Source organism: Panthera leo, chromosome F2 (assembly GCF_018350215.1).
Source record: "Panthera leo isolate Ple1 chromosome F2, P.leo_Ple1_pat1.1, whole genome shotgun sequence".
NCBI lineage: Eukaryota > Metazoa > Chordata > Mammalia > Carnivora > Felidae > Panthera > Panthera leo.
Window position 1 is genome coordinate 39058756 of NC_056695.1, and position 17313 is coordinate 39076068.

A 17313-nucleotide genomic window follows, 5' to 3' on the forward strand; every position below is an offset into this window, starting at 1 on the left:
TGCTTTTAAGGACCAAGAACTCCAGAGGTCTCAAAAGTTTCAAAAATTCAAGGGTGCTCGGGTGGCTCAGTTGCTTTAATGGCTAACTTAGGCTCACGTCATGATCTCATGGTTCATGAGTTCAAGCCCTGCACTGGACTCATTGCTGTCAGTGAAGAGCCCACTTTGGATCCTCTGTCCCCCTCTCTCTCTCTCTCTCTCTCTCTCTGCCCCTCCCCCACTTGTGCTTGCTCTCTCTCTCTCTCTCTCTCTCTCTCAAAAAAATAAACATTTAAAATTTTTTTTCAAAAATTCAGCAGATCTAAACCAGTGAGGATACAAGCTCTAACACCTGGAATAATATTAATGAGCAACAAGATGTCTGTGCCTAATGAGATTCCAACATTTGTAGCATACTGCTAAGCTTCATCTCATTAAAAAAAAAAAATGTACAGGGGTGCCTGGGTGGCTCAGTCGGCTGGGTGTCCGACTTCAGCTCAGGTCACGATCTCACGTTTTTTGAGTTCGAGCTCCGTGTCAGGCTCTGTGCTGATTGCTTGGAGCCTGGAGCCTGCTTCAGATTCTGTGTCTCCCTCTTTCTCTGCTCCTCCCCTGCTTGCACTGTCTCTTTCTCAAAAATAAATAAAGGTTGAAAAAAAATTAGCAACAACAACAAAAAAAACGTACATTAGAAACATGTTGGACCCCAAGTACTTGGTGAGAAAATGTATCATTTGCTGCTTCTGAACTCTGAAGGTCATTTGTTAGGTAGAATCAAATCTTTAAAAAGGAAAAACTAAGACAACTCAAAATTTTACATTTATTAATTTCTCTATTTCAGATACTTAAATATTCATTACCGCACTTTTTATTTCTATTCATAATACCAGAGGGATATACTATGGGAAAATAGCTCATAATCATTAAAGAGCACATGTTCATTTGTGGGCAATTTAACAATAGTGTTGAATTCTAACTGGTTCGTATAGTTCAGAAGATTTTAGCTAACTAGACTAAAACTCGAAGTTTACTTATAAACTAATGTTGCTTATAAAGGTATTTTATTAATTAAAAGATTCTAGTGAGTGTATGTCTCTACATAACAGGCATTTATAAGTCATACCAGACCAAGTATACTTTTATGACAATTTTTATATTCTCAAAATGGCAGCCTAATGTAACACCACAATGTGTTACTCGTACATCAAGATTTTATTTTACATTAACACACACTAAACTCTGCCAGACTTTAGGGATGGTTAAGTAGTTGCACATATTTATAGAGATTAGCACTATTAGCTTCATAAGCTAATATAATTAAAAGGTAAGGAATGTGGTCTGAAGAAAAATCACATAAAACCAGTGGGTACAGATAGAATTCATAAAGGAATATTTTACATTACTAGATGAAAACATAATCATTGCACATAAGCATAATTACTTCCGTGCTGATTACTTTATAGTGCACTGGAACTAATATTTTATAAAATAGCATTTGCTGCCGCCTAAAAAAGAGGCCATTCCTTAACACCTACAAGAGTGGATATCTTGAACTGTCTCACAATGAACTGGGGACTCCACTTCTATTTAAAAATGAGCAATTATGGCTTGGGGGCAGGAAGCCCTAAGTAAATGACAGGGCCTTTGCTTAGAAGGAGGTTGTTACCACATTTGATTTGGGGGTCAAAATGTTGATCCAGATTGAGAAATAACATAACCATTTTTGAGAGCTCTTCAGAAATGGTACCTGAGAGAACACTAGACAGGTTGGCATTTACGGAAGCACAAATTGTATGCTTAGCCATTTGCCTAACACGCTATGTAAATGTAGAAATGACCGTTGTGGGGCAACAGAACTACTGGTTTACTATCTCACAACCGGGGCCTCAACTGCCCCTCTTGTCACCCTCACCACCCCCCCCCCACCTTTCTGCTTTCTGAACATTTGGAGGGTTAAGTTTTGTAGAAAGCCAAAAGACCCCGATGTGGCAGCCCTGCCCATTAGCAGCCTAGTGAGAAACTGAACACAAACTGTTGCTCATCACGCCATCTCTGTGGCTAAAAACTCTGCCTCTGCTATTCGAGCAGCAGACAACTGGCTGGTTGTGTTTCCCAGCAGACAACTGGCTGGCTGTGTTTCCCTAAGTTCCGCACCCTCAGCTCTGTGTTCTGGTTTCCCACTTAGACGTCACCCCTTGCTGTTTTCTCTATCCTGTCCACCGGGTCTACCACGTCAGGAAAGTTCATCAACAATCAGCTGACTGAAGAAGTCCTGCTGGCATGTGGTGACTTGGCTGACACAGGAGATGGAAAAGGGAGAAATGATCGACTGTTGTTCTCAGTTTACAAGTAGCTCAATTCGTCAAAATGAGAATTACAAGAGCCCAGGAACAGGGCTCTGGCGCCGTGTGTCAAATCTTACCTTGTTCATCTTCCCTCTTATTTGTCATGGCGGACACTTGCTCTTTAGAAGGCAATGTCTCCTAAACGCTTCGCTTCAGTAGCTTTATGTAAAGAAGGAATGAACCCAGGCGGATGGAACACATATTTACCCAAACTCATTCTTTCTCTGGTACTTTGATCTATGACACAAAACTGTCAATACTAAATTCAATCACTGTCACTTTCAGGTGAAAAGAGTACCACATCATTCCTCAAAGAACACCTGTTGATTTAAGCCAGAGACATCATGCCATGTCATATTTTTCAAATACAGAATATCACACAGACTGGGAAAAGTAAACTGAACTCTGAGACTATCTGAAATAAAAGTACAATGAGAGGAAAAAAAAATATTTTAACATTAAAAAAATGTATCTATGGCAGACAGGCTGCATACGAAATCTCTAATGTTAAACTAAAAATTCACTTTGCATTTGTTGAGGACTTAATTGAAAAAAAAATTTTTTTAATGTTTATTTTTGAGAGACAGAAAGAGAGACAGAGCATGAGCGGGGGAGAGGCAGAGAGAGAGGGAGACACAGAATCTGAAGCAGGCTCCGGGCTCTGAGCTGTCAGCACAGCGCCCAACGCAGGGCTCGAACCCACAGACTGCGAGATCGTGACCTGAGCCGAAGTCGACACTTAACTGACTGAGCCACCCAGGCGCCCCTATTATTAATGTAGATGCCCCCTTCCAAAAAAAAAAAAAAAAAAAAAAAAAAAAAAGTTAGCCTGCTGCCATGAAGACTGTAAGTAACTGAGAGAGAAAGCACAGCTGTTAAAGAACATATTAATACTAGCCAAGTGTTCTCATAAAGGAGACAATAAAAAGAAAGGAAGGAGAATTTTTACCCCTATCACAGATTTCAAGCCTCAAGTTCAGTTGAGAAGTAATGAGTGAGTCTTTACGCCTCCAATCCCATAAGAAGTGAACAGATCCTTCAGTCTTACCCATAGGTCTGTTTCTGTCCCTGAGGTCCCTGTGGCTGGGGTGTCGATAGGAGTCCCTGTAGTGGTGGGCAATGGCCATATCATCCAAACGGTAATGCTGAGGTGGAGGTGGGGTGGGGTGAGGCAGGCCATTGGGCTGGTAGGACAAGCCGTTATTTGGACTGTACCGCTGGCCTGGGCTAATAGTGCATGGTCGCTTGCTTGGATGTTCTGAGTGCAAAGGCTCTCTGTCAAAGCCATTTTCTTTGGTTCTAAAGGGGGAAGAAAAGAGTTGCGTCATGTTACTCAAAAGCCAGCATAGTTCAGATACTCACATTTGAACTTATAATATAAACAGAATGCTTCTTTATTGGCCAGAAACTTTCTAAAACTCAGCTTCCCAGAAGACCTATGGGAATTCACTGAAACCCATACTGAGGCCTAAAGAATCACAAGACTGCACACATGAGAAAATGAGTCCACTCCTCAAGTTAGCAAATATCTTTTCAGTTGAAACTCAGCTGGCTGGGTCACAAGTAAGAGGAATCCCAACCTCCCTCTATGGTTAACACTTTCATTCAAAAATGAGTACCTGATTTCAAACAAATTACCCTAAAACTGAACTATCTTCGATGAAGATTCATCAAGGTAGTGTGGCATCACTCTCTTGATGAATTCTTAAGGGGAGTCTGTTCCATTTATCCAACTTGGCATCTGACTTTCATGTCAGAACATCTAAGAGCTGTGTTGCCCAATACCATAGCTACATGCAGCTGTCTAAATTTCACTGGAAGCTAACTGAAATTAAGCTTAAAATTCAGTCCTTCATTAGCAGTAGCCACATTTCGGGTACTCAATCACCACCTCTGGCAACGGTATCGGACTGCACAGATACAGAACATTTCCATCATCCCAGAAAGTTCTACTGCAAAGGGCTGACCCAACTGAACTAAAACAGCAAAGCCATGCCATGTCTGGGAGTCTGACATTGCCTTTGTCACCGAGATCATTCATCAGCAGTCATAAACAGCCACCTGGAAGTAAGCCCCCCCTTAAAGCAGAGGAAGCTCGCCCAGAGAGCTTATGTGACCTGTCATCAGGTCTCAGGGCAAGATGGGCACACCCTGACTGTACTTCGTGATGTGATACGCAGAGCTTTGAACTTGGCTTTCAGAAGGAATACAGTCTACCAATGAGCCCTGATAACTAATCACTGCTCCTCGAGTCTCAAACAGAAATAGGGCTAAAGAAATATTTGGGGGCTGTATATATCTCTATTCTTAGAGACCCACTCAGTATATCCAGTAAGATAAGAATGATCCACATCCAACACTGACTGAAATCACAGCTCCTAAATTAATTGTTTCCTTGGTGTTTGGCTCTCCCCACAAGACCAGTACTCTGTCCTTAGGCCAGTGATAACACCTATTTTCCCAGGGAAATTTCCCCACAACAATTCTACCAAGTCACAGTAACTGTAGATTTCCACATGCCTTTTGGTTTTAGGTGGGTGACAATAGCATAGAGACCTTTTAAGACACTTTTCTTGGTTTCCTACTATCCAGGATACTCTGTCTGATGATACCAGAAGGATCTGCGTGGAAACTAACTCAACAACAGAGATGCAGAGATTAGAGCAGTAAGATTCTATCATGAACCATCCTGTATGTCCCTTTAGGGTAGAGCCTTGGTGACAGTTTATACACACCGGTTGAGGAAGATGGAGGAGTTAGAGACAGAAGGCCCAAGCACACAGAGAACTGAAACTCTGCAGGGTTCAATGTGAAATGAATATATGCCCACTGCATGCCGAATAAAGATGCACCGTTCTAGAGACAGGAGTCTGGGCAACGTTGGAAATGACAGCAGGGCATGGTCCTCGTGAGAGTGGCAGCCAGAAGTCTTAATGCCGCCCCATCAGAGCATGTGTCTGAAACACATTGACTCCATACATATCGATCATCGATAACAGACTAAAATGCCCAACGTATCTCAGACATTAGCTAAATGCACTGCTTTAAAATAATTTTCAAAAGTGAAAGGGAACATTCTAGCTATCAATTTATCTTCTCAGAATATATTCATGTCATTCGAATCTGTATTTTCATATCCTCTACATTTCTGAATAACACACTTCAACATTCAATGTGCATGACCAGCATAAATCAGTTGGAAAATACTGAAGACTATTAGTAGCTACGAACATAATGCTAACACAGCACCTACCTTACCGGCAGGGTGGTGTAGTGGAAAGAGCACTGGACTGGGAATCAAGAGACCTGAGATCTAGTCCTGGCTCTTCCACGACTAGCTGTGTGACCTTGGGCAAGCCACTTAACCTCTCTGGACCTCAGTTTGCTCATCTGTAAAATGAAAGGGTTGGACTAGATCAGTGGTTTTCAAACTGTGCCACCTGAGGTGCTTTTAAGGGATTCTGCAGGTAATGAAGAACTTTTCCCCCAAACAATCAAGATTTCAAGGGCCAGAGGAAACCCCTTATTCTTTTCTGTTTTACCAGTTGGGGTTCCACCTAAGGTTCCATTTTAAAGGAAAAAGTCTGCTGCTAATATCAAGTTTGAAAACCACTGGACTAGATGATTTCTGAGGTCCTTGCTAGCTTGAAAATCCTGCAATTCAATTATTCTGTTTACATCTACAGGTCACTTATGCCATCAGGGTCATGATCAAAACACACAGGGCTAATGGTCCTCTGGCCCGACGGTGTCAAAGTCAACCACATTAGCCGACAGAGAACTTCTCTGTTCTTTGCTTTGGACAATTTATAAATATTTGTAGCTGATTTTTGGCGCAAAAATAAAAACTATCCTCTAAATACCTTGTAGCAGCCCCTGTCGAATTTCTAAATACACAAATATCTCTGACTCAGCTGTCAAACCACACAACGTACTGGTTTTGTCTCTCCTGGTTCAATGATAACAGCAACACACAACACTGGAAGAATTCTTATAATTTTCCAAGTGGTTGGATATGTTATGTACTTGAACCCTCAGATCAGCTGTCTGATCAGTGCTGTTACTTCGATGACCTATTATTATGAAAAACGAAGCTTTTCCCCCCTAAACATTAGTTTCTACATTAGTAGAATAGATACATTAGTATCTAAGAAGCAGGGCTAGGTCCTGAGTCTATCCTATCATTTCTATCAGGTCCCTGCTGTCCTATCCTGGGTCCCAGGACTCTGCTAGCCTATTGAAACAATAAAGCTCATCACCTCACAAAGTTAGCTATATTTTACCAGCAAAGCATTAAAACATTCACGGCTCATAGAAACAAAGCTATGAAGAAGTCTCCCTGGTGCTTCCACAAATCACCATGTCCAGTTACAAGGGCAACCCTATTCAAAGGATGTATGTCCAGAAAGGTAACTAAAACATCTGAAGCACTATTTGCCGTCTTCTTAGAAATGCCTACAACTGTCTCCACCTCATTTGCTTGAGCAAATTCCAAATTAGCCCTTTATATGTTGCCCTTTCAAAGCGTATAGGGCTGAACTAACAAACTGTCCCATCGCTTTTCATTGTCTCATCCCAGCATACTCTTGAAATAACTCAAATTCGAGTGGGAAGTCTGTCACATCTCAGAGATTTCCAGGAGGCATTTTTCTTGTTTGTTTGTTTTTTAAATCAGCCTGAGAATATTCCATCTCCCCAGCAGAAATTCTCCTGAACATAACCCAACTACTTTAACATTTAGATCCCAATCATTCCTCTCTCAAGAGTCTGATGACCCTAAGAACAGAGGGCCATTCAGGACTCAGCTGTGTGACCTTGGGAAAGTTAACATTCTGGCTTCAGTTTCCTGTCCAATAAAATGGGACCAAAGGCAAACAATATGTGTTAAAACACACACACACACACACACACACACACACACACACACCCCAAAACTTAAGAGGTGACCGAATTTACATTTTACCGCATCTCAGGCTGTGTTTTCCCCCCAGCTCCTCAGTAATAAAGGCTGTGAACCATTTTAGAAAAAAACAACAACAACAACACATTTTTAAAACATTTTCCTCTACATAAAGTATTTCAAAACTTATGATTGACTAGTGTGAGCTGATAATCCCTATTTATATAGAACAATGTAACATTCAAGGAAATGAGGGAAATGGAAAAAGTTATTATAAAATCATGACAGACAGAATGAGAGGACCAATCTCCTACATGACTCGAACAGGCATTTTTTTTTCCTCAAAAAAAAAAAAATGTGGCGGAAAATATCACTATGAAGATTGCCGTTCTAGAGAGATGCAAATCTGGACAGCATAATAGGCGACAGAATGGCAAGGAAAACAACTTACAAATTCTAACCTCAGTGCTATTGCAAATCAGTATCTGTGCTGGGTCCTCACTTTGAGTTACCGCAGGTATTTCAAACAGGACGTGTCCAAACTGACCTCATCCTTCTCTGGTACCTCCTGTGCTGGTCAATTTTGCCACCTTCTACCTAGTCGCCCAAGCAGAAACTTGGAAGTCATGCTACAACTTTCCTCTCCTAATCAAGTGCGGCCAAGGGCTTGACTCCCTGGCACAGACCCCCCTGCCCTACCCCAGGACACCTCATCTCGGGCTGCTCCCACCACTGTCTCCCTCAACCAGCATCTCAGCCAGAGCCAGGGCTAAGATGCCAGCAGACTGTCACAATCAAAACATACGCATGTATTTTTCTATTTCAGAAGTGCGTACTTAAATCTCAGGAGGTAACAGTTGTATGATCAAGAAGCCCAAAGACATTAATAACTTTAAATACATCTTCCTTCCCTTTCCGAACACGTGTGATTTGTTAAGGTTCCCAGAGACTAACCGGACGCTGAACCAAAGTGGAGGGATATCATTCTTGACATCCTATTTTCAGAACACAAATCAGCCAAAGGTCTCTTCAGGAATTGTTAGGAACTAGGTGAGTTTAGGTAAAAATTTTACAGAACACCTTCCCACTGGTGTTGAGTAATGTATCTGAAATGAAATATATTAACAAACTACCCTGCCTCCTTAAAAGGAAAATCAAACCTAATTCTTCATGACACCCCAGGGTGGTTTCAACGTTCTTGCCATCTCCCTGGAGGAAGATGGGGGAGCACAGAGAGCTGGAGGACACAGGACCATCACCGCTGGGCCATATGGCAAGAAGCGCCTTCGTCTCTCCACGGCTAAAGCAGCACCCAGGAGACAGCTTCCTGAGCAGTATGCTAATACTTTCAGGAGTGAATAAGATGCAGGTGGGCGTTTGCCACTCCAGACAGACACCCACCACGCCTGGATCTTCAAAGATTACAATCTGCGGGTTTGCAGAGCCATCTGAGTCTTGCCTCCCGTGTCTCCTAAAGCTTGCCACCTGCTCAGCAGCTGGGGTACTTGCTGCTGGCTGTCCCCGTGCCTTTCCTAATTTCTGGCCACTGCAAGGTACTCACGTTCTCCTGCTCCTGACCTCTCTCTGAAACTGTGCTTTCTTACTCTCTCATCTAGAAATTCCAACTGGAGCCCTCCAGTTTTTTTCCCATCAGTGAACCGGTCATGGCATTTTGTCCCTGGGCTACTCATGGCGATTTTCATGGTTGTGGCTGTTTCAGATAGGTGTCTTTTAAAACAGGAGAAAGCAAGAAAGTAAGAAAGCAAGCAAGCAAGATTCTTGAGGGAGAGCCCGTTTGGTATACTCCTGGAAATGACGGCATTCAGCTTAACTTTCTTTGTTCCAGTAGTGCTGGCATTGTTGTTGTTATGCGTGTTGTGCGTGTGGCGTTTTCCTTTGTTTTGGTTCAGACATCTAGTGTGTGTAATGTGCTGTCCTAAGCTTTAGTGGGAATACAAAGATGACCAAGCCACAACTCACGATCCCCCCAATACCCTCCTCATATGATTACCTCTCAGTACTAGACTTATCTGGAAGCATGCTGGCAAGAAATAAACATCATTTCATCAGAGACATAAGGCTTCTATACGTCCATGCAGGACCTGAATTTGGCAGGTAGCATAAAAATAGTACAAGAGGGGACTGGGCTGTTAGGAATAAAGATCACTCCACGATGACACTCGAAAGAGCGGAGGCTATGGAGAGGGCTTCAGATTTTGGCACTGCTGATTGCTGGAACTTAGAAAGCTTAACCCCTATGAGCCTGTGTGTTTTCATCCACAAAGTGAGAATGGCGGTCTCAGAGCTACTAAGAGGGCTATCTGAAAAACTCCGCGTGCGGAGCCCAGCACACATTTGGCATTCAATAACTTAACCAAGTCACTTTGTGTTCGAGGTGGGGCATTCAGTGGCTGGTGGTAGAAGAAACGTAGCTCTAAGAGCATGGGTGTTTGAGTCAGAGGAGGAAGGATCAGAATCCCACCAGTGCCTCTTACAAGCCATGTGACCTCAGGCCCATTCTCCAGCCTGCCTGTACACCGGAGGACTATCAGAGTAAGTGCCCTACGGTAGTCCCCCCCTCTCTGCGGTTTCCCAGCTCCCATGGTCAACCGCAGTCCTGGAGCAGATGACCCTCCTTCTAACGAATCATCTGAAGGCCTGTTATCATAGCCTGATGCGACATCGCGATGCCCACGTCATCCATGTCACTTCATCTCATCACGTGGGCATTCCTTCATCCCACCTCATCACAGGAAGGGTGAGTAAGATATTTTGAGACCACGTTCACACAAACTTTTATTACAGCGTGTTGTTACAACTGTTCTATATTATTCACGTGGTTGCTGATCTCTTACTGTGCTTAATTTGTAAATCCAACTTTATCGCAGGTATGTCCGTAGAGGAAAAAACACAGTATACAGAGTGGTTTTAGGCATCCGTTGCGGGGGACTGCTTGGAACGTATGCCCCCGGATGGCGGGGGCCTACTATATATTAATATGTCGGTTATTTAGCGTGAGGACTGGCACATCTTAAGTGCTCAGGAAAACAGTAACCATTTTTTTAAGCTTATTTTTGAGACAGAGATACAGAGAGATAAGGAGGGAGATTGAGCTTGTGAGCAGCGGAGGGGCAGAGGGAGAAGGAGAGAGAGAGGGAGAGAGAGAATCCCAAGGAGGCTCCAGCACTCTCAGTGCAGAGCCTGACGTGAGGCTAGACACCACGAACCATGAGATCACAACCTAAGCCAAAACCAAGAGTTGGACGCTTAACCACCTAAGCCACCCAGACACTCCAAACGGTAGCCATTTTTAGTAGTTATGATTGGGAAGCCTTCATTCAAATAGTAGATACTGAGTTAGCCTATAAAGTATGGATAGAATGACATACAAGAACCAAGGAAAAGGGCAGAAATCACCAGAACGCAGACTCAAGCATGAGGAGTATTCAGCAGGGCTAGACCCTAGGAGAGCAGCAAGAAGCAAGGCTGGCAAGTTCATGCTGAGGTTGGTGTGGAGAGACCAAAACATCCCCTACAACCATGCAAGTCTTCTTATCACGTAAATGCAACCTGATCCTATTTCACTAGAAACCTTCACAATTGATCTGACTATATAAAAAAAAGTCACCTCTAGAAGAATGACTACTCACTTCACGCAACTCAAGACTGCGTAAAAGATTGTGACACGAAACAAGAATGCATGAATGTAACATAAATTCCCTACATTTTGTCATAGACAACTGAATGCAAAAGACAATACGAACTTAAGTCTTACTTGCATCATCAGTTAATCCTACCACTCCCTGTAAAGTGTATCTACCTTTTCTTTCTAGAAAGACAAAAACATCGAAACCTCACTTATTCTACAGAAATGGAAAAATGGGCCTCGTAGGTTCAGCCGGCATGTGCTGTGATGACCCATCTTAACATTCAACCAACACGGTTTCAAAACGACTGCTTTCTGACCCTCCAACCTTCAGTATTTTTTAACTTACTCATTAAGTCAGGAAACCTGGCTGACTGAGGATCCTGTCCCGGATAGTAAACCCCCAGATTATACTATCACATTTACCCACTTGGGCAGTTACATGGCAGAAATGAGTAAAGGGGGAAAGTAAGGGGGGGGGGGGGAACGACACCTAATTTCTCGTTGAGCTTATTTAGACTGCATATTAAAACATAATTTGTGGGGCGCCTGGGTGGCTCAGTCGGTTGGGCGGCCGACTTCGGCTCAGGTCATGATCTCGCGGTCCATGAGTTCGAGCCCCGCGTCCGGCTCTGTGCTGACAGCTCGGAGCCTGGAGCCTGTTTCCGATTCTGTGTCTCCCTCTCTCTGACCCTCCCCCGTTCATGCTCTGTCTCTCTCTGTCTCAAAAATAAATAAACATTAAAAAAATTAAAAAAAAAAAACATAATTTGTGGAACTGCAAGATTTCAGGTATGTAAATATGCTGGGTTTGCCACTAAGAAGCTCTGTGACTTTAGGCAAGTTCTTTGGGCCTTCGTTTCCTCGAGCCTAAAGAGAAAGGGTTGGCCTGGTAGATCCCAAAGATCCCTCCCCGCTGACAAGCTGCAGAATTCTAAAGGTCAAACAAGTCTTTGTAGAAAATAATATTTAATTATTGAGGGAGGAGGAAATATATAATAGTGCAACTATGTGGCCTACATAACAAAGTCTCGATGTGTTAAGCTGAGAACGAATTAAAGCATAGTTAAATTAAAATGATGGCCTAGAAGAAGAGGATTAATATTTAACATTGATCATTTGAAATAGTAAGGGGTGGAGGTGGAACTCGTGTTACCCATACAAACCCAAAGACCATTCAGCTGGATTTCTTAAGCAAGAAAGATTCTCTGAGTCAGAAGATCAGCATGCACAGGTGTGAATACAGTATTAAAAAGACACATTATGACCCAAAGCTGCGATATCAAAGCTGTGAGCAAAGAAAGGTAGCAATGATAATTAACGGAACACAGGTTTTTTTTTTCACCCTAAAGTTTTTTTTAACCATTTTGCAGTCTCAAAGGAATGCAGCCTTGTCTAATTGTTCTTTCCCTCCTCACCCCATATGAAAACGTGAGTGGCTTCATGACTCTCATGGTGAGAAGTTTTAAAGAGTGCCCTTCTAGTCTTATCTTTGACAGTGGTCACTTTGGGGGCGCCTGGGTGGCTCGGTCGGTTAAGTGTCCGACTTCGGCTCAGGTCATGATCTCACGGTCCGTGAGTTCGAGCCCCGCGTCGGGCTCTGTGCTGACAGCTCAGGGCCCGGAGCCTGTTTCAGATTCTGTGTCTCCCTCTCCCTATGCCCCTCCCCTGTTCATGCTCTGTCTCTCTCTGTCTCAAAATAAATGAACGTTAAAAAAAAAGAAAAGAAAGTGGTCACTTTGTGTAATCAGTGCAAGGAAGGTCCCCATCCCCTTCGTCATCTTCTTCCTTCACAGAGTGACAAAATAAAGGTCTACCATAACCAATCAACTTTTAAATGTCAACGAAGAGTAGAAATCAGAATTTTCCATTTACTTTCCTCAGCATTTTAAATAATGGCGTGATTTTAAAACGAAAATTGTCTTTTTCTAAGTCAGGTTGTACACTATTCTACCACAAACCTACCAACTCAGTATAGTTGTTCAGAAAATTCACCCTGGAGATATTTTAAAAAGGAAGTTGACTAGATTTCAGGTTTATTTTTGTTTTTGTTTTTTTTGACAGAAAAAAAAATTTCATAGATTCCTCCAGAGTGTTCATTTCTCTGTAAATAACAATAATGTTTAAGAAAAGAAGAAGAAAAAAAAAATAACCAGTGGCAATCACATTTAAGGATGAGAAGAAAGCTACATTTGCCAAAACCCATCCCTGAAATTCACGATGACTGTTCAGTGGATTAAATCTGCAACCGTCACAGAATTTGAGCCCCCAAAGTTGTAAACAAAATATAGAGCGCTCTTTTGTTCGTGACATGTCATGAACAAATTACCAAAATGTGTTTTCTCCTCAGGTGTCAGTTTTTCCCTCTTTTAGTGACTGATGGTTCCCAGTGTTATTACAGAAACAGATTGATCTTTTTAATGAGCCAGTTTAATAGACTCCAAAATCTCACCGTGGCTGCTCATCCATGTCAGACCATATGCACCAACAAAACATTCAGTAAAACAAAAAAAGCTCTGCTGTCAGCTCCATACTCTATAAAATTTCATATAGTAGATCTGGATATACAGATAAATAACCGGAGAAGAGGAAAATGCATATGCAAACAAGATGCAGAAAATATATGCAAAAAAATACTGTAGAGACCCATATTTTCTTGGCTCTGATCACATTCCCACAAGATACAAATGTATTTACACAACATGTTCTCATTACCCATCCTCCTAAGTCTAAGGAAAGCCACTTGCCATCCTTCCATTAAAACACACACTTCGGGGTCCCACTTGCAAAAGAATGTTCCAGCCCAAGAGCAACTGTGTGAATTCTGACGCCAGCAACTCTCGATGAACAACCGAAGGGAGAATAAGCCTGGAGGCTCTTTTAAGAAAGTTCTACTTGATCGAATGCAAACATGCATGCACATACAGCTACAGATCACCAAAACAAAAATGCTGATTATGTGTGGAACTTAAAGGAAGTTTCCATATCAGTGTTAGCACACTGCTCAAGGCTCACCTCAGCGTCGTCTGAGCAAAGTCTGCAGGCACAACACCTTCAAATAGAAAACACTGGAAAGAAAACCAGTGGGGCAAGGGCTGGGAATATAGAGAAGGAAATGAAACTGTTCTGTCTGCTAGTCAGCAATTGGGGTTTCTAGAACAGGTGGTGTCCACTTCCAATTTTGCCCTATAGGATTATCTTTACCTTTATGGCAGCCATCTAAACCTTTCCCTGGTATCCGAGCGTCCACTCAAATGTTTTCTTCCCAAGTGTCCATCTACGCTCTCCCTAATTCTTTGATATGATCCTAGAAAAATGGAGCCTGAACATCTCCATACCTGCACATAGCACTGATTTCCTGCAGGGTAAATGGGTTAGAATCAGAGTAAGGTACCTGTGAGTCATCTGTCCTCGGGCTGGCTCTTGGTTTTCAGTATCATGTGGACACCACTCAGACACCTGGATTAAGCGGCTTCCTTTAAAAGCTAAAGTACCAAATGCTGCAACACGACTGAGGAAATACGGCTTGCAAAGACGAGAAAGCGGCACTGCAGGCAGGTCATGTTTGGAGGTGGGTCTACAGCATGTCAGAAGTAAACTAACGTTTAACCTTTTGCTTTAGGATTTTAAACCACTAAAGGGTCCTACGTCCAGAGGAGAAAAATTCCAGAGACTGTAGCATGAAAACTGCTTAACAGAGGATTATGTAATAACTGTATGTAAACTGGCTGGCTTTTAATAACATCCTGATTTGCAAAGCAGCTAATACATTTAAGGGTAGCTAAGTCGGTCACAGATAGATGTCTCTGAGTAGCTCCAAGGATCATAAGCTCCTATGAATCTGGAACATAATTGTGCCAGAACGTTAACCCCCTCAAAGGCTGTCACATTCATGCCTGATGAAATGCAGAAAGAGACAATGGGTAAGTAGAGAAAGGAGACAAATCACGTGACAAACACATTTCTGAATACAGTTTCCTTTGGATACAGTTCCATATTTTTACAAATACTATGCAGGATACTGCTAATAAGGCTTCATACTCCTCTATTAGAAAATATTTATATAGGAGAATGAGGTCCTCAAGAAAATTATTTTAACAGGCACATGAGAAATTTCATGGAAACGCCTTATTCAACAACCACTTTGTAGGGCTGCATGGAGAAGGGGCTTTGTTTTACAGTTCTTAGAATTCTCAGGTGTGAGAGCAGAGTGTCTGATGGAATGAATATTGGCTGAGAAACTATTCAGCAAAAAATGCCATCTATTAATCCTATTAACTTAACGCCTATCTTCACTCAGTTCATCTAGCTTCCCAGAAGTTTTCTCGTAACTCAAATAAAACCCAAATGAAAAAGCTATTGCATTGTGTTTATTGAGCAACGCCTAAAGGCCAGCCTTCAAAACCACTGTGTTCTGAGAAAACCTGGAACGGCAAATTTCCTAACACTGAAGGGCAAAATATGTGGTCGGGTTGAATTATGTAATAAATAAGAATCTCAGTCTTGACTGTATGTCTAAGGACCATCAGTGGCACCTAGGATATCTGAATATTGTTCATCTTCACCTTTTCCTTTAACGACGATAAACCTGCACCAAAGACTGACTGACACGGGCCAGAGATTCATCATCGCTCTGTAACATCCCCCCACCCCGGGCCAGCGCAAGCTCAGAGACGGCCACCCTAGCGCGGTGCTGTGTTGCAAGGGGACAGCAGTTCAGACGTGACGCGAAACACGGTGTTCGTTCCACAGGTGGGAGGAAAAGGCCACGGTGAGTCCAGGGTCCTCCCCCCCACCCCCCGCTCACCTGTCTGGAGTTCGCCTCTTCCCGTTTTCGTTCACATCGAGAAGCAGCTCTGAGGAGTCAACAGGTGAGGTGGTGCTGGCATCCAGAAGCAGCTGTTCATGCTGGGCGAGGTACTGGGCAGGGTTCTGTTTGGCCAGCCTTGCGCAGTGGAGGAGCTCGCGCTGCAGCAGGGGCAAGTTGGCCTGTGGGAGCACGACAGGAATGAGAGGGCGGGCCGGGAGGCTCCTTCCAACCAGTGGACCTGGTCCGCTTTTTCCAACACTGGCGTGCACGTGACCCAGCGCAGCACCTGAGCCTGGGTCGCCCCAGACGTGGGGCGCCTCACCTCTGTGAGCCCACCTCACCGATCCCGCCTCGGTGTCCCGGACAACCTTGGAAGTGGCACCTGTTTGCTTTTAGAGTCCCTTCGTACTCCAACACAACGGGATTATAAACTCCATAGGATATCAGCTTCCGGCTCCACCCGTGAGCAACTTCTGTCTCCACAGGGAAGAGGGAAGGGACGTGAAATACAAATACGGTTCAATTAACCTCGAGGTGAGCTCCCTAACGCATCCAAACTATCTAGTGACCTACCTAGGTAAAACAGGTGAACCCCGTGAAATACCTCTGGCCAGCTACTAACTCCAAACGAAAAAATACGGAGATGAACGTAAAGGTTGCTTTTAATGCTCATCAGATTTATGCAACATTTAAGTAATGGCCTGAGTTCGGTCAGATATCCCAGTTGGAATTTATGCAGAAAGCAGCAAATACTACTAGTCTACAACGGAAATCTGCTTTCTTTGCACCGATCAGCCTTATTCTGAGGAATGTATGTTTTCTAGCATCAGAAGAAATCCTGTGTGGGGCGCCTGGGTGGCTCAGTCGGTTGAGCGTCCGACTTCGGCTCAGGTCATGATCTCGCGGTCCGTGAGTTCGAGCCCCGCGTCGGGCTCTGTGCTGACAGCTCAGAGCCTGGAGCCTGCTTCGGATTCTGTGTCTCCCTCTCTCTCTGCCCCTCCCCCACTCATGCTCTGTCTCTCTGTCAAAAATAAATAAAACATTAAAAAAATATATATATATGTATTAAAGTGGCTAATTCTAAAAAAAAAAAAAAAAGAAGAAGAAATCCTATGTACACATCGCTCTCACTGCACACCAAGCCTACCTAGCACTTTGAAAAAGAGTCTCAGAATATGCTTGTTGATAGATCATTCTGGCAAGCTCAAATGTAATAAAAAGGAAGGAGATAATTTCACACACAGTAAAGCATTAAAATGAAAATCTTGGAATTTTACTGAGAAGTCAACTTACCCTGACATTATAAATCTACGTTGTTGTTGTGTTTTCTCTTCTCTTTTATTTTTTACCTTCCGGGGGGAGGGGGACAGAGTGGATAGTTATGGGAGGGCTAACAGCACTCATCCCCAATAGCCCTTAACTCTCCAAATTCAAGGAAAGATCAATAACATAAATCTCTTCATGACACAAGGATTTTATGTGTAGGAACCAGGTGCCATGTACCGTGATTACCCCATCGGGTGGAAAAGTGTTGCTGAATCCAGGAGGTCCCAGGTACCTCAATCTTTGGACACAAGAGCCTTTAAAAAAAAAAAAAAAAAACAAGCCCTATGGACTATCAGGGACAGGCACT

The 17313-nt window shown here is 43.1% G+C and overlaps 1 protein-coding gene across 10 annotated transcripts in view; it reads right to left on the reverse strand.

The window, feature by feature from the left end:
- RUNX1T1 (RUNX1 partner transcriptional co-repressor 1) overlaps positions 1-17313 on the reverse strand; it is a 154531-nt gene that overhangs the window by 47266 nt on the left and 89952 nt on the right. For all 10 annotated transcript variants that reach the window (XM_042923327.1, XM_042923321.1, XM_042923328.1 and 7 more), the window contains 2 exons: positions 15678-15859; positions 3373-3623 (listed from right to left, as the gene is read on the reverse strand). In XM_042923327.1, coding sequence (XP_042779261.1) covers positions 3373-3623; positions 15678-15859 — 433 coding nt within the window. The remainder of the gene's footprint in view (positions 1-3372; positions 3624-15677; positions 15860-17313) is intronic.